At 35.5% G+C, this 17,671-nt stretch overlaps 2 protein-coding genes and 1 pseudogene across 4 annotated transcripts; all 3 read right to left on the bottom strand.

Annotated features, from left to right (window-relative positions):
• Positions 1-1,050: 1,050 nt before the first annotated feature.
• On the bottom strand, positions 1,051-6,955 carry LOC147522504 (3-isopropylmalate dehydrogenase 2, chloroplastic-like). The gene is made up of 11 exons (XM_086593913.1): positions 6,685-6,955; positions 6,477-6,606; positions 6,265-6,376; positions 5,954-6,029; positions 5,746-5,834; positions 3,531-3,617; positions 3,254-3,370; positions 2,793-2,900; positions 2,590-2,643; positions 2,300-2,452; positions 1,051-1,463 (listed from the first exon to the last, which is right to left on the bottom strand). Exons 1-11 carry the CDS (start codon positions 6,911-6,913, stop codon positions 1,386-1,388), a joined length of 1,233 nt encoding a protein of 410 aa, XP_086450039.1. The 5' UTR covers positions 6,914-6,955; the 3' UTR covers positions 1,051-1,385.
• Positions 6,956-8,477: 1,522 nt separating this feature from the next.
• Positions 8,478-11,253, bottom strand: LOC147522503 (uncharacterized). Of its 2 annotated transcripts, none has more exons than XM_086593919.1 (2): positions 9,758-11,253; positions 8,478-8,921 (listed from the first exon to the last, which is right to left on the bottom strand). In XM_086593919.1, the coding sequence occupies exon 1, from the start codon at positions 10,957-10,959 to the stop codon at positions 9,775-9,777; it is 1,185 nt and encodes a 394-aa protein (XP_086450045.1). In that variant the 5' UTR covers positions 10,960-11,253; the 3' UTR covers positions 8,478-8,921; positions 9,758-9,774. The 2 variants fall into 2 exon arrangements, with proteins under 2 accessions (XP_086450045.1, XP_086450050.1); XM_086593924.1 differs by having other exon boundaries at positions 8,478-8,891.
• A 1,097-nt stretch (positions 11,254-12,350) lies between these two features.
• On the bottom strand, positions 12,351-13,343 carry LOC147522502 (protein DMP9 pseudogene; annotated as a pseudogene). Its single transcript, XR_015195342.1, has one exon. The product of XR_015195342.1 is annotated as a protein DMP9 pseudogene (transcript).
• Between the last annotated feature and the right edge of the window lie 4,328 nt (positions 13,344-17,671).

Here is a 17,671-nt window from a genome sequence, read left to right as displayed (position 1 = left end):
TACGAAAATCGGATAATGTTGATAAAAAATTAAAAAAAACACCTTAAATTTAAAAAGGTCAACATATTTTTGTAACTTCTATCTCTATTTTGACGTCTTATTTCGACTTTTTTTAGACCCATTTATCGAAAAGAAATTTTACTTTTAAATTTTATTTTAAAACTTTATCGATCATCTTTAAATTTATTTTTATCGACTTTTAACACTACTTTTAAAGGGATAGGTTGATTGGATTAAAATTTCTTATTAGTAAAAACTCAAAATAAATACCATACATATTTTTTTATAATACACCTTGGATTTTTCTTCTTAGTCTTTTTCCAATTTGAAACTATCAATAATGGCTTTCAGGTAACTAGCGCATAAATGTGCAATATTTCAGTTCGCTATTCGCAGTACTTTGATAGACGGATACTTACACCATAGAAGTTCACAAGCCATAGGGTCATTACTCATATGGTTAGTGGACTGTGGAGCATGTTCGGATGAATGTTGCAATAGCAGACTTTCACTTTCCCATTAGTCAGGGGAACACTCACTTTTTAAAATAAAGTCCGGCCGAAACAAAAAAAATATGCCACTTGCTTTATTTGCTAAACGTGCCAATAATTCATTATGGCCAAATGTTTCTCTATTCCTAAAATTCACAATCCCTTCTATTTGCGTGTTGTCCATTTTGTTGTTTTGGTTCAATGAAAATTTTCAACTCATTTCAATTGCTTACAAGTTACAAGTCATGGACGACAGATTAAGGGTCTATACTTCGAGTTATCTGACAAATTCAAGCTATTGGAAGGTTTTCTAGGCGGACCACCATGCATACACGATGCTGATCTCACGATAAGATGTATGGACAATTCATGGTTTCTCCGCAGTGACATTTACTCAATTGTGAAGAGTGGGATACAACGAAATTAGATCCTAATATTGTCTAGGGGAAGAAATTGAAAAAAGATACTGAAAATGTTTTTACAATAATGAACAGATAGCGTGTTTATAGCAATTTAAGATATTATAGACCTTAATTTGAAAAGCCAGGCAATCAAATACTGTGTGCAACAGTGGAAATAATCTATGTCATAAAGTTTAAAGCAAACTACAATGGTTCACAGTGAAAACTTTATACTTAAAATGAAAGACTAGTTCTTACAGTCTTAAATAAATGATTATGAAAATCAATAGGAACTATGATACAACAGTGAATTATCTAACGGGAAGGAGGCCTCATTCGACTGAAAACAGATCAAAACGAGGTTCTTTCAAGCTTTTACGCTTGTCAGACTGCTGGATGCAGGTTCCTGAATGGTCTTTACTCGTACTCGTGACATCAAAATTTCAAGTTTCAAATCCTTCTGCCAAGATGTCCCAGAAGAGATAATACGGTTTCAGCTCAAAACAACAGGACTTTGGGAATCAACAGACTTCATCACTTCTTCACCGATTTCCTTGCACCCTACCAATTTCTGCCAAAGAAAAATAGTTCCATCACTGATCTATAACACTTTAAAAGTTTGAGTTACTGATCTCTTTAAAAACAGGCTTGCCCACACATTTTACCGACCAAAAAAAATAATACTTTAAAAGTTACGACATTTTAATAACTCTGCGTTGTACACTTGTACATATACAAAATTCATCTGCAGTAACATGTTTTATAGTGCAATAGCTATGAATTCTGATAGATACAAATAAATGACGTACTAGAAGTTGGAACCTTATGCAATATCCTGTGCTGACTATTAAATCTGTGTAAAACAGCAAAAAATTGGATTTTAAATTTCCACAGCATATCAGGTTACTGAGTATCGTTTTGGAATATTTGTAAGGATCTTAATCAATACTAAACTTGCTCCACTATCAAGTGTTTTTTTTTCTTTATTTTGTCCATCCAAATGTACCCTTATTCATCTCACAACCCGTACTTCCAATTTCAAGGTGTCTGGCTGCAGGGACATACAGATTTACTTGCTGATGTGCTTAGGAGAGGGCAGGTTGCAGTCATTGTAGAATGAGATCCAAGGAGCAAGAGAAATTTCATTACATAATAGAGACACTTAACATGACACATAAGAAATGACATTTGGTCAGTTCGTGGCTCAAAATATTGTTCAAACCATTCTTTGTAGTACTTCGATTATGAGATTAAATCTTGGATGCTTAACCTAAATCTACAGTTAATTGAGTACTAATGTCATGTAGAGAGAAAAAGTGTTCTTTCCTGTCATGTTTTTTTTATTCTGTTCTCTCTTTCGATAACAGTAGAAAAATTGGTGCAAAAAAGTTCAATTTTTGTTTGTACCTTTCCTGCTGAAAAAATATCACCAGTTCGGAACCCTTTGTTCAGAGTCTCCAGCACTGCACTCTCAATTATCCTTGCCGCATTTTCTTCATGCAGTCCATACCTCAGAAGCATTGCAACACTGAGCACTGTCGCTAACGGATTTGCTTTATCCTGCATACGCAACCCAAGTTTACAAATGATTATAATTTTTCATCTGAGTGAAAAAACAATGTTTAATGAAACTACTTTTCACGGAACAAAATCCCTTCATTCAAGTGAAAAGAACATTGATTTTTTTAAGAACCAACCTGTCCAGCAATATCAGGAGCAGAGCCATGGATAGGTTCAAACAGTCCAGGCCCCTACAAAAGAATCTTTTAATAATCATTAAAGAACAAGAACATTTGAGGAATTGTTATAGGGTTACTAAACTGGCATTATGAATATGCTTGAAGCTCAAAATGTAATCAATTAACTTCAATATCGTTAAGAGCTTATGATTTGACGTTACCGATTCGCCAAGAGAAGCGGATGGAAGCATTCCGATACTTCCAGTAAGCATTGAAGCCTCATCGGACAGAATGTCCCCAAAGATGTTGTTGGTAACAATTGTATCAAACTGCAAAAAAAAAGGGCTAAATAAGATGAAGTCCTCAATACCATTGAGTTGTTAACCCATGGGATTAAAATTTTAATTCAAAATCGCTAAATAACTTATGTTTCATCCCCAATACATTTAAGCTCCTTCAGAAATTCCCAACCTTGTCAGAAATTGTGTTCAGATCTAGGATACATAAACAATCCAAAATTTCTGAAAGTGGTATCAGCTATTGACAAGGTTCAAGATGATGGAATGTGCTGATGTTTGGTGGGGATGATCTTCATGGTACACACACAGACATGAGAAAAACAATATATTACCCTCTACGCCTCCTAGTCTCAATTCTAGTGTAAGGAGAGAAAAGAGAAAACCTGCTTTGGATCACGTATAAGCTGCATCGCTGCATTGTCAACATACATGTGCGTGAGCTCAACATCAGGATAATCTGAAGCCATCATCGTCACTCTTTTCCTCCACAACATTGATGCCTGGTAAATTTTAAAAATCAATAAACCAATAAAGTTGCTCAATTTATTAAAATCCTTCGGTCTTCTATTTCTATGTCAGATTAGAGCTTTTTATTTCATCCAGTGATACTTGAATAAATTGGAGTTAGTAATTGTCTACCATAAGTCGAAATCAAGGTACCTCCAAAACATTTGCTTTGTCGACAGAACAAAGTTTTCCACGCCGCTTCCGAGCAGTCTCAAAGGCTATACGAGCGATGCGATCAATCTGAATAAAATTTTAGATAAGAAGAAATTACTATCTAAATAGCTACCAGGACCAATGAAGAAGATAGACTTGAGTGAACTGGCAAACTAAATAGGAAAAACAGTAAGATAGATATCGAATAAGGTGTCAAAAGACGGCATCTAACGTAGGGATGTCCAAATGGGTACCCAACCTGGCCCAAACCCGACTTTTTGGGTTTTGAACGGATATCGGGTTACCCGGACCCAGACCAGTTCTCCGCAGGTTGGGTATTTTGTTGAGAAGTGTGACCAAACCCTACTCTAACCCTATATTTCGGGTACCCATCGGGCTCGGGTTCGGATTTCGGGTAAAACCCGGTATAAATGAAGAAAGAGAACAATATGAAACCCCATTTGAAATATATATTTACATTTTATTCTTTCTTCGGCTATCCACCAATCCTTCAAACAAAATAAAACTTCTAAGGGCATCTCTAATGGAGGGTGTAAATTGTTTAAAGTTTAAAATTTACACTCTAAATGTCAAAAACATGTTTCCAATGGGGGATATAAATCCCATGTGATAAGCTAATAGCTAATAAAGGGGGTGGGGAATTCCCCATCCGGCTATTAGTTAATAAACATCTCGGGCGTCACTTGAAGTAATGTCCCAATTAAAAAGAAATTCGGACGTCACTTAAACTCACGTCTGTTTTATTTTATTTTAGAATTATAACGTTTGCGACGGGTAAAGACCGTCATTTATTGGTTGGCCCAGTTTTAATAAACTATGGACGTTACTCAAAGTGACGTGCGTTTTTTTTTTTTTTTTTATTAAACCCCTTGCGACAGACTTTGGCCTTTTTCTCAGTTTTTTAATTTTACAAACTCTTAAACTTTGTTGCATTGGATACTATTTTGGATGTGGAAACTATTAATGTGTAAGAGGGGCCATAAAATCCTAGTGGCACCTATGTGGCACTTATGTGGAAGTGTATATATACACTCTCCATTGGAGATACCCTAATGAACTTAGAAGTAATTATCACTTATACTTGGACATAATTCTTTCATGTGCTTTAAAAATGGATGGACTCGGAAGGTACTATAGACACTTGAATACACATTAGATCACGTGCAATTGCCAAAAAAATTGGAAATTTCAACATAGTCTTTCCATAATCCAATATATTAAATAACTCATCATTGTAAACAATGAATGAGATCATAATCTATATATTTCTCTAACTCATTCTTTTCTATGAGATTAGTAGTAGGCAATTGAAATCGGATTTGGGTTCGGTTTCGGTCCGGGTTTTAGCCTTTTTAACGGGTTTAGAGCTAAATTATCGGGTCGGTCTGGGTTTAGAGAGTGACCAAACTCCAAAGTCACCAAACCCTACCCTCTATATTTCGGTCTGGATTCATGTTCGGGTTTTGTAGGGTTCAAGCAGGGTTTTTTGTTCGGGTTTCGGGCAAAATGGACATCCCTAATCTAACGTCACTTGTTTCTTAGTTTTGACCTATTCAGTCATTTGTACTGAGTTTCCTATCAAATTTAAAAACATATCCGGTGATTATTGTAGGAACCTGAAACTGATCTTGTTGGATTGTGGCCACATTTCAAATATCAACAGGCCTAGTTAGTACTCAATAGACCCTGAAGCATCTCTTCTCCTGTTGCCATTGCTAATGCCACAATGTCTAATTGGGAATATGGGAAGGGAAACTGTATATGAACTGACAAACAACCACCCCATGTGGTAAAGGTGCACCTATGCTAACGTCAAAACACTAAGCTCACTCCTGCCTTGCGCTTAAGGTTGTACACACTCACGTCTAAGGGGGCCTACTGTTCGCAAGGCCCATCAAGGCCCAGATCAGTACTTTAACTGCTTACAGACAACCTTAGAGGGGCAAATCCTAGTTGTGTGTCTCCCATGTATTTACTTAAGAAAAGACAAATAACCTCCTACCTCTTGTTAGAGCTTGACAAACCTCAACGAAACCTATCAGAAGTTCCATCCAAATTCTTTATAAGTCTTTCATATAAAAGTATAACAGAATTGTCTAACCCTCAAAAACATACATTGTTTTTACCAAATTATTTAGAAAACATTGCCTAAACATTAAGCTTACAGAGAACTCGTGGCAGAAGTTTGCATTACCTCATAAGTAGCATACACCTCAGTATTGAAACCAATCTCCTCTCCGTTTTCATTTGTGCTAAAACCTCTTGGATGTCCAAAATAGATTCCTAACATCAAAAAAGAAAAAGAAAAACAGCACACCGATCAACAAACTAAGATTTCAACAAAAGACAACTAATTGCTTCTAGATAATCATTTAGAATAAGTTGAGATGCACTGTGATAACCTCCAGTAAGCTCTCTAACAACCATGAGATCAACCCCCTCGGCAACTTCTTTCTTCAATGTTGAGGAGTCCACTAACTGAGAAAAGTGAATATAAGAATATAAAATAAGTAATGAAACCACAATACGAGCATATAGTACACTTCAAATAAGAGTATAAAGGAAGTGATTTTTCAGCTGGCTCCAAATATTCTTAATAAGTCTACCATGGACATAGTCTCACAATCTCATTCCCTCTTTCCAGGGAGGACTATTGTCAGATTTCTAAAAATAATAATAACTCTTGCACATATAAAAAAGTACAACAACTTACTTGTGGCAAAACTGTTGCTGGACGCAGATTCGCAAATACACCAAGACCCGCTCGAAGCTGAAGTAGCCCAGTTTCCGGCTTCAAATGCTTCTCATTGTTGTCCCACTTATACCTACTCATATAATTAACATCAAAAGAATGAAAAATAATAATGTTCTAGTTCATTGATTTAGTTTCTGTATAAATAAATAAATAAATAAAAACAGTATTACCCTCCAATGGCACCAAGAAGAACAGCATGAGAATGCTTAGCAACAGAAAGGGTTTCATCTGGCAAAGGAACACCAACTAAATCCAATGCAGCTCCACCAACTGGCATCTCTTTAAACTGAAACTCAATACCTACATATAACATATTCAAAAAAGTTAAAGAACACCCAACTGCTAAGTGGTAAAATTTAGGAAGGAACTTATTATTACCTTGTTGAGAACCAGCAAGAGTGAGAACTTTTTTAGCAACAGAAATAACTTCTGGGCCAATTCCATCACCCGGTAGCAAAGTAATATTATACTCCCTACGTTTTGATGAAGCGGAGCACCGGATTCTACACCACTTGGTAGTAAGTGTTCTGACTGATTTTGTATGAATTGCAATATTGGTGTTCAATTTCAGTGGATTATTATTAATCGTGTTTAGAGTCGACATCATTTTTTTTCTTTTAACAACACTCAATTTCGAGTGAAGACGACAAAACAGATGGAGAAGATGATATGATGGGCTTTTTTGTGTTTTGGACCGGATCAAATACAGGCCCATTACTTCATTAGTCCTGATATTTCAAAGAGTGTCACTTTCGATTGAATGTGCGACAGTTGTTTGGTAAATTGATTCAACTGACAAAAGTTTGGTCTTGAGCCCTGTGTAGTTAAAAAAAAACGGAGATTTCTACGTGTAGACATGGGAAACTAAGAAATCAATGCATTCTCTTGGTAATAAATTGGTATGAAGATGAACACACGCAAAGGCCATATGATGGAAACAGTGACAGGAAGTTTCATGGGATTGTATAGTATGAGCATTTAACATGGTTAACTTGTCCTGCACTCCTGCTGGGTTGGGTTGTACGGGACTACGGGGAGTACCAATACCAATAGTTCGGTAGATTCCATTCTTTACTTCCAAAAGCTATGAGGTTGGAATTACGCAGCTCTTGCTGTAGACTTGTAGTTATGCTTATAATCATTCTTGCATGAAACTGGTTCAGTGAGAGAATAATTCAAGTACGTAGCTGTTACCATTTATCAAAGGCTTCAAACACAATACAATATCTCTAAGATGATATATTTAATTATATAATATATATACAGGGCTTATTGATTTCGTATGATATGTAAATATGTAACGGCAGCTAGAATTTTCTATGCAAATTTTCTTATTCGTCACAGTCAACACCTTTATTATAAAATTGAATTATGTACAGCTAATCATTCAGGTTAAAGAAAAGAACACATATGTACATGATAACATTAGAGACAAAATCGGTTGACCAAGTCCAAATGTCCATCCACCACAAACAAGCCTCCAGCCAAAAAAAACACACACACGAATATCTGTAAGTGTGGTCCATATCTATGCTTTGGCTTTACATAAACCAAACACGTACACCATGTTCTTTCTAATTAACAATACACTTACCAGAACCTGCTGCATGTGTGCTGACCAAAAAATATTTACCCTGCATGTGCTATGAAAAAACCATAACACAAATTCTTCTTAGAGACCTCCAGAAGGCCTGGAACAGGTAGTGCAATGACAAAATAACTTGAAACTTGAAACTTGTTGTGTATAGGCGTATAGCATAATTCACATGACAAAGAAATGGAATCCTTATACCATATACATACGCTATAATAAAGAATGAGATCTTAACAAATAGCTACAAATGAGAAAAAAAAAACCAAGAAAAACGAGTCTTTCGCAACTTATGCATTCTTCTGGGTTTCGGGCTCAGTCTTCATTTATTCTCTCATCAAACTCACCTCTAATCTCTATATGTTTCTCAGCAATAACATTTAAGAGATCAGTCACTTTCATATCTGGAGTCTCTACTTACGTACAGTTCTGACGCTTGATTGGGCAATGACACGGAAAGACAACTACGATCGAAACTGAATCGAATTTTACAGATAAATTTCAAGTTTCTCCTCCAATATTACCAACCACCTCAAGAGCACCCCAAACGCATTTTCAGAGAACAAATGAACATGGAACATCCACAATAAAAGCTAAATAACCCTTTTTCCAAATGAAAATAAAGTGTCGACTTCCTTGAGGTTAATTATAAACACAACGCAAATTATTTAAACCTTGGTAATTTGCAATCGACTGAATGGACAAAGCTCAATGTTTAACTCTACTAAGCACACTAAGAACCTCTCTATCCCCTAATATGATCAAATATTTCCATATCAATCAAAAACATAAATGAAAATTGCTGCTACCCATTATAGTGCCCATTCTGTTTCTCTAACACTTGGTTGAGATCACTATTGCTTCTTTGACCTCCGCAAATCGTTCTGATTTTACAAGAACTTCTCGCACACACCAGCGGATACAAGTTCTGATTTTACTAGTCAAGTTACTTGCGATGTAGGTTGTCCGCGCAATCGTTCAAACATCTCTCCACCTGTGATATATAAGTCGAATTCAACTCCCCCTATTTGATGATTAAATTCGTGGGAAATTAGGATCAACAGATAAAACTTTCAAAAACAAACATAGCTATGAGAAACTGAATATGTGATCCAAATAGAAATCAATTAAGTCAAGAATGGCCATTAGCAACTCCATCAAAAGCTAATCAAACCTTATTTTAATGCACAAAAAAGACAATGTAGTCATGGAGTTGATTAAAATTAGTCATTAAGTGATATCACACAGCAATGTTGGTTGGCAGCTTATTGTTTTTCTGAAGTATAACAGTCAGGCTTCAGGTTTGAAACAACTAGCAGGAGCCAGGAGAGAAAGATATGCAATGTTCCTCCCAGCTCCATACTTGAATAGGCAATATAAGAAAATAGACACTACTCCTTTTTTGTATATTATTTGAGGCGTTATGCACTATGTCCTTAACTCCTCTTTACATGAACAAATAACACTTCAGAGTCCAATATTGCATCACCTATCCGACTGCTCAGTAACTTTTCCTCTTCACTGTTGCAAATTTAACCCGAAGCCCTTTACACACAGTGAGGGGAAAAATATCTGAGACATAATTCGTATCTAAAACTCATTCACAACCCCGAAAACGTTGAAATACCTTCACAATTCTACTTGATTGAGGCATTTAGACTTTTGATTCCTACCTTTTAGTGAATGACGACCAAAGTTAAAGTGGGTAATTTGCTTTTGTGTGGTCCTATACTATGTAGTCACAGTTTGAAAAAGGAAGACAAATAGATTGACATGTTTGAAAAGATATTCCAATCAATATTAATCATGACAAATGAAATACAAATCACTATATCAAGCAAGGACAAAAGATAAACATACCTAGTCGCTGCATTGAGCTAAAGAACAGTCAGCAAGGAAGGAATTGCAGATAAATTGGGAGTAGTGGCATTGGCATTATGAGTGGCAGCCGAATTTTTATCCTCAGGCTTCATCGTAGACCTGAATGCTCTCATGGGACTTGCAAAAGCCCATCCCCAGCTTTTACTTCGGCTATGTGGTGGAAGTGAAGTTATATGATTCCCAATCCCTAATCCCCTTCGATTATCGTTGTTAACCTCTTCAGATGACGATGCCCAATATGAAGAAGACGATGAGGAAGACGAGAATCCCCCAAAAATGCCACCACATTTGACCCTCTCTTTGATTATGTGATGGTGTTCTCCCATTCCCATTCCCATTCCCATTCCGCGACCACGCATACCCATTCCCTTTGATGCCTGCTTAGCTTCTCTCTGTGACTCCACTCTCCTCAATGTGCAATCACCAAACCCAGTAGATATCCTCTCCAATAAATCCCCAGAAAAACTCCTACTCCCACACCCAACAGATCTAGATCTAGCCACTTTTCGTCCAAACGACGATGAAGAAGCATGGCTACTATTAGGACTTTCATTCTCATCTCCATATTCTCCTCTCCTCATTGAAGACGAAGACTCACCCACACACTTATCCTTAGCTATTGCATGGTTATTGGTAGTAGTGGGATGAACTGAAGGTCTAGATTCCCCCTTCATTTTGTCTCTACTACTTCTCCTTGATGAAAAATGAAGAAATGACCAAAACCCATTCTTTCTGGGACTATATTCCTCACCATCAAAGAGGTGGGGATGATGTATTATAGCAACTGCACCTGAAGAAGAAGACTTACTCCTCTTCAAAGCCAAGTTACTACTATTACTATGAACATCAGTAGAAGAACCTACCACCTTCTTCATCTTCTTCTTGGAAGATGGAATCATTGAACTAGTAGCACCACCAGTGGTAGTGAAACCCAAACTTCCATAAGTTTTAACACTACCAACCTTATTATTACTATCAGACCTGAAAGAAGGTGAAGAAGAAGAAGGAAAAAAAGAACAAGGACTAGATTGATGAGAAGAAGAAGAAGAAGAAGAAGAAAGAAGCTTACCCAACTTTTCTTGAAGACAAAAAGCACAGATCCCACCTGGGTTATTCTTATAAGGATGATTACTACACTGCATACCTTCTCCTATGTCATCTACTACTAGCCCTTTATCCATTTTTTTTTTTTAACTTGGCTAATGATAGCTAACTTTCCTCTTCTTTTTGTTTATATAATGATTGCTTTTTAGTTAGTTAGTGTTTTAAGCTTCACCATTGCTGCTCACTGTTCATTTGCTTTGCAGTTTGCACACACAAGAGTGAGAAGTGAGAAGTGAGAAGTGAGGAGAGAGAGAGAATGTGGGAGAGTGTAGTGTAGATCTGTAGATGTATACAAAAGAATACTGATAGTATAGTAGTATATTTCAGTATGTTTGACTCTTGCAACCGTATGTAATAATACCTATTATTTGCATCCAGATATTTTATTCAAACTACACATGGTCACATGGGTGTGGGAGTTTTAGTTGTTTGAATATTGTAATGAAAAACATTTCTAATAGCATTCAATGGATTTATGTCAATTAATTAGTTATTAGTTAATACCCAATTAATATACACCAAGCAAAATATGTTTTAAAAATAAAATAAATATCTTATATTGGGCTATTGGCTGCTTGCTTATTTTTGGTTTAAACATAATGGAGTTTCATAGTTTTTAGTAATAAATTTGTGGAAATTATTCATAACCACTTCTCTCTGTAGCAAAATATCAAGATATCCACATTTTTCTGGTACCTGAGCATGTGTTTTCTACTGATAACTACTGATTTTCAGTCTTTTCCAAGAAACTTTGGAAAAAAGTGAAAAAAGATACAGAAAGAATGAGCTTTATTATTAGGTAGGGCAATATGGTGCCATGTCTCAATTCTTTGCTAATAGAACATGACCACTCGGAAGCCAAAATGTGGTTCTTATTACTTCTTTTAAATGTTTGCGCATTTTTTTTTCTTCCGACATCAGATAGAAACAAAATGTGAACATATTTTGAGTAGAAAATTGTAAAGCCAGGCAACCAGCAAAGATGGAAAACTATCCCACACAAGAGAGTACAGACTACAGAGTACCGTGAATTCGTGACAACAACTTCTCTTTGGTGTTTTTCTACTTTCACAATGAATATGGCTATGTGAAGTTCGTGTTGTTGTTATCACAAATCTAGCATCATTGAAGCATGGGGCCTAATTAGCCATTATGTGGTCTGTTTGTGGGGTAGTAATCACTTATCATCGTGCAAAGTTTCGCTCGAATTGGATCAATGCCATAAGAGTGATAAGACTACATATGAATGCATAGTGTTTCAAGATATCGAGCAGTGTAGTACTCTAGTGTAAACTGTAAAGTACTACATTTTACTGCGCAGGCGAGCACCCTGGGAATTCAGTACAAAATCAAAACATAAGGATGTGTCTAAGATGTATTATCTACTTCACGACTTAAAATAGTATGAAAATTGTCTTCTAATATAAGCCTAAAAAGATAAAAATCCCAAACTCAATTAACCAAATAATAATTCAAATGATCAGGCAACTGCCTGATATTAATTTATTGTGTAATAATACATCAAAGAGACACATTGCTTCAATTCAATGAACCGAGAAGACAATGAGTAACTATATATAATCCTAGACCCAAACACCAACACAAAACCTACATACACTATTCCCCTGGTACATGCAATAACAATCCTATAAAGAATGACACACTGAGTTCATCACGTAGCCATGCACCCTATTCCATAACGAGTTGTGGGGAAGACGAGAAACAAACCACTACATATAATTCCCACCATTAAAGGAAAACTCTCCATAACTTGATCCATATCCTCAACATGGCCCGGGAACAAACAGTTTGTTATACGATGATCTGAGAGTGCAATTGCCATAAACACCATGACAGACATCAAAGCATGAACCAGATCATGAAACCCAAGTTTATAACGCTCATCTTTTGGAATTTCTACGCCAAGACCTGGCTTGAAGACTGCTAATCCCCTCGGCGTAACAAATCCGTAGTAAACCTTCCCTTCTAGATCCTTAAAACTATCAGTGAAATGGAAGAAGAAACACGATAGAGAGCACAGCCCTATCAGAACATAAATCATCATAGTATTCACTGGAGAGCACTTTCCATCACCAGAAACCGAAGGAAGGACCATCGAGAAAGTGAGAAGGGTTCCGGTAGGAAGAAAGTTTGCGAGCATTGATGTTTTAGACAAAGTTTTTTGTACTCCCTTAGCAACTGCTCGCCTTTTACGGCCGCCAGGTTTACCATCTTCAATGGGAGGCAATTGTTGTGATGGAGAAGAGGGGTATGGAGACGGTTGTTCTGGAGGAGCAGTATTGTAGATTTTGATTCCAACTCCGTCACTTTGCTCCATTTTCTTTGTGATTTTCAGACAAAAGAAATGAAAATGTGAGAAACGGATTGGAGAAGGATGGGTTGCAAGAGAAATCATGAGTTTGTGCTCAGAGCGGGTTTTATAGAGTTGGTTACCATGTTTCGAATCGGCGGTTAAGTAACTAACTTTGGGAACGAGAGACTCTCCAAATCTCCAATAACATCCGAACTTTTTCTGTTGACAAACGGACTACGACCCATGGACTTTACCACTTAATAACTTAAACCTGGCCCAAGGTGTACTTCAAACCATAGTCACAAAAATCTCCGATTTAAAAAATAAAATAAAATCCGAATTTACTAGTTATCGAATTTCAAAATAAATAAACAATAAAAACAGTAAAAGTCTCCGAATTCTCGATGTTTACCAATTTTTAGCATTTTTTTTATTATGATGGATAACTTTATATTAATTTTTTTTTTAATATTTAACTTTTTAAATTGCAATTATTTTGAGGATATTGTAAGATATAACAAGACTTTACATATATATATTTGTAAATTTTGAATTTGATATATGCTCGAAGTAACCCTCACATGATGCATAATCACACTGCATACTATTTTATGTTTTAACTAGATTTTGGACCCGGGCATACGCCCAAAATCTTTAAGATATTTTGCTTGAAGTTAAAAAGCTTCTTTTTTGGTGTGCAATTTTTTGAATATATTGGAAATCAATTGGTAAATATTAAACCAATCAATTATGATAAAACGTGAGAACATTGCTGACTTAATCTTGATTACTTGCCATCCATTGCAAAATAACTCTTCTGAGCGAGCAGCTCTTAAGTACACCACTATTATCCGACCTATCATTTCACAATCAATTTTTCATATTCATTTATTCATTTGCTCCATTCCCCCTTCATCGTTTCTTCGTCCTTCATGTAAGCCTCAATACTAAAAATGCTTATATTGCACCTTCTGAAGATGGGGATGCATTATAAGATTTTCATAGTAATTATGATAGAACTACTTAATCTCTTTATTAATACTATGCTTACTCAAAGTATAGAACAATATCTTCACGGATCCTCCTTATTAGATCCTTTGAAATGATTATGATTGTTCTATATGTAGAAATCTAGAGTTGACGATAACATTTATATAATTGTTGTATATAGCTAGAAAGGCAAAGTCAATTCAAATAAGTTTTCTAATAGTTTAGATATCTCTTAATTAATTAAAGTTAGAACATGCAATGTAACTTTTCGATATTAGGTATTCTGGATACCAATGCTCATAAGTCACATTGTGCTAAAAAAATTTAGATCCTTACAGAAATGACGAAAAAAGTAAAGAAGTTCATTAAAGATCAAAGCCCAAGCATAGAATATAAAACAAACTAAGCAGAATTGCTACTAGAATTAAACAAAATGGCAGCCAACATTCTATGATTTCTAAGCTTTGATTTGGCTATAGAACTTGGACTTCTCCATCATGGTCAAACTTTAAGTGTATAAATTTGAGCTTGATTTCCTCCAAGGCCGGTCTTGAGGTCTGCTTCAACATTTATTGTCTCAGAGTAACAACATGCATGTTTATTTGGTCCCGCACAATTCAACATCCCTTTATTATTAAGTTTGGGGGAAATTAAACCTCCCATCGGAGTAATGTCCTTCTTAGTCCTATCATACTCACTATCAGTAGTATGCATGTGACCCATGATAAGCCTTTTCAAGCTTGTATATTTTCTTGTTCATCTACGTATAATAATGATACCCATTCTTCTCTGCCCTAGCTAGCTATAGAGAATGAAACTCTAGTTGGATGCCAAGCACCAATACAGGCTACCTTCAACAAATACCAGCCTATGAGTCTTGTCAAGAAGGGGACTAACACCCCATTGAGTCACCACACCCTCATAGCCTATGAAACACAAACAAACCTTTTGGCAGGTTGTAAATCTGCAGGAGAGGTGGAGAAAGGGGAGCGAACCGAACGAACCTAGTTTCAAAACTTATCGATATTTACAGATCAAGACAAAGAAACTCGAGAATGAGTAGTACGATCGATATTCTTATATATACTCCAGTAGTTTTCTCCATAATTCAGTGCCGAAAGGTGTTATCCTTCTAAATGTTGCCTGCATGAGGTCAAACTAGATTAGATACCTAATTGCATCATATGAATGTAACCGTAATTAAATAAAACCCCAAAGATTTGCAAAATTGACTTGTGAAGCATTAGTAGTAGGTGCGTATGACAACTCTTTTCCACGTCATTCTTTCTCGGCGTGAAGTTTAAAAGACTGCTAATAGTTCCCATTGGGCTGTGATATATGAACTTTTCATAATAATTAACACATCCTAAACTCGTGAGTTGTTTGGGTAAAAATTAACATAACCAAATCAACATAACCACACCAATTCAATCAGTTCCCAGTCTTAAATTTTAATCAGCTTATAAAACTCTTGATACTATACTAAGCTGCATGTATAACAATGACCCAATGATTATAATCTTTTTAATCATTTTAGAGAATACTTATTGCCTAAACATTACGCAAAATGGCACACCTCATTTTTTTTTTTTTTTTTTTTCCATTTAGCATTAAACTTTTAACCTTATTATGGTATATTATTAGTGGATGTATCTTGACGGAATTTCACCTTTTTTTTATATAGCTGTTAGGCATTGGTACATAATGCTAATGTTGGTGTTCGTTATTTTGTTTTTCCAGCATGATGTGGATGCCGATGTACTGAAGGAAGTGATCGTAGCTGATGGTGTAGTGGTGACTGTTAAGGATGCAAGATCGGTTAGCTTGCATCATCGACTAGACCTTCCACTTCCCTTAAATGGCTCCAGAAATAGTCCAGCTTCTGGGCTTTTCACTCTTGTTGAACATCTCCGTCTAGTTTCTCATTACGTACCAAGGTGTTTGAAAGAGTACCAAGGGCGGGTGCTTGCTCAGTACCATTTAATAGGTTAATAATTCTAGGAAAGTCTGCCATATTACTCTTGTTCTTTGGTATCCAATGCCAACTGCTATAGCTTAGCATCATCTGATTATTCCCAGCCAAAAGAAATAATCAATCAACAGTGGACAAAAATCCCACGACAATGCAGTTTAGTTTAATAATATGAAGTCACCACTCAAGTCATAATACATGAGAACGTCAAAGGATTATTTAGACGTGAGAAGACGTAGATCTTCTATATTTTGGTGAATACTTTATCAAAGTAGACTCATCTATAATGTTTTCATCTTCAATTAAGTCTCGAGTTGCATGTTGTCCATACCATGTACACTCTTGAGGCAATTATAGATAGTTTTCTAATATTAAAGAAATTTTGTTGTGAATTCTCAAAAGTTCCTAATCAAGGTCGAAGTGGCACAAAGGAATCTAGAAGTTTTTGGGTCTGATTGTGTAAACAGGTATAGAAAATGATCTGTCATAAATAGGTATAGGTAGTTAAATCAAATTAAACTATAGTGTAAGTAAATTGAGCTTATGTCCTTTCATGGGAGTGAATATAAAGGTCATAAGAAATAATATAATTTGTTTATACTTTGATCGATCAACTAAGGTAAGTTCTACTGGCCATGCCATGCCTTCAATATAACCAAGAGAAGAGAAAAAGATATGTATCATCACTGCATATTATTGCGGCATAGGGTTTTCCCAATGCTTTGTATTAGGACAAATCAATGTAAATCGATCAGGTAATGGTTATTACCTGACCAATTAGTATGATCGCAAATTAGATTCAATGCAAAGACTTTAGATTCTTTAATTTTTATATTTACTTTCTCGCAGCTAATGAAAAACTTACATGCTTATGATGATCTTAATTTAATTCCAACATTAAAGGGAAATCTATACGTACAGAATTTGTGGGGGTAATTATAAGATTATGTTTCCTATTTTTTAGGAAATAATTTATATAAATTCCAAATTGAAAGAGAATTCTTATTTTTGAAGTTCTTTCCTATTTTTAAAGAATTAGGAATTGGAATGCTTTAAACAATTCACAATTTTATAAGATTATGTTTCCTATTTTTTAGGAAATAATCCAAATTGAAAGAGGATTACTATTTTTGAGAAATTAGGAATTGGAATGCTTTAAGCAATTCACAATTGATGGACTCTTATGAGAGAGTGCCAAGTAGATATTGTTGATGTATTTTAATATGTGAGTTGATCATATGGGCCTAGGTTCCTTATGGTTCGGCTATTATTTCCTGTTGGTTATTTTTTGACTTGATCTTTCTTATCCAGTAACATTGAGTCCATTATCCACGGGTCATTATGATAGGGTTATATACTAAAAACATTACTTTTGTATTAATTCTAATTCTTTATTTTTTGAATGAGAATCATATGGGCAAATGTTATGCATATTAGTTATATGCATGTGTCTAATACTTTATGTTGTAGATGATATGGTGTGGACACACATAATATTATATCATCAGTACCT

This window comes from Coptis chinensis, chromosome 1, assembly GCF_015680905.1.
Source record: "Coptis chinensis isolate HL-2020 chromosome 1, ASM1568090v1, whole genome shotgun sequence".
NCBI lineage: Eukaryota > Viridiplantae > Streptophyta > Magnoliopsida > Ranunculales > Ranunculaceae > Coptis > Coptis chinensis.
The sequence above is the reverse complement of the archived record's forward strand: the minus strand, read 5'-3'. Positions and strand labels throughout refer to the sequence as shown.

Coding starts and splice junctions, on each gene's coding strand:
- LOC147522503 (XM_086593919.1), bottom strand. CDS start 10,959: ATGGATAAAGGGCTAGTAGTAGATGACATAGGAGAAGGTATGCAGTGT.
- LOC147522504 (XM_086593913.1), bottom strand. CDS start 6,913: ATGATGTCGACTCTAAACACGATTAATAATAATCCACTGAAATTGAAC. Junction 6,030..6,264: donor CAGCAACAGTTTTGCCACAA/GTAAGTTGTTGT, acceptor CACTTTTCTCAG/TTAGTGGACTCCTCAACATT. Junction 2,453..2,589: donor CTCCTGATATTGCTGGACAG/GTTGGTTCTTAA, acceptor TTGCGTATGCAG/GATAAAGCAAATCCGTTAGC.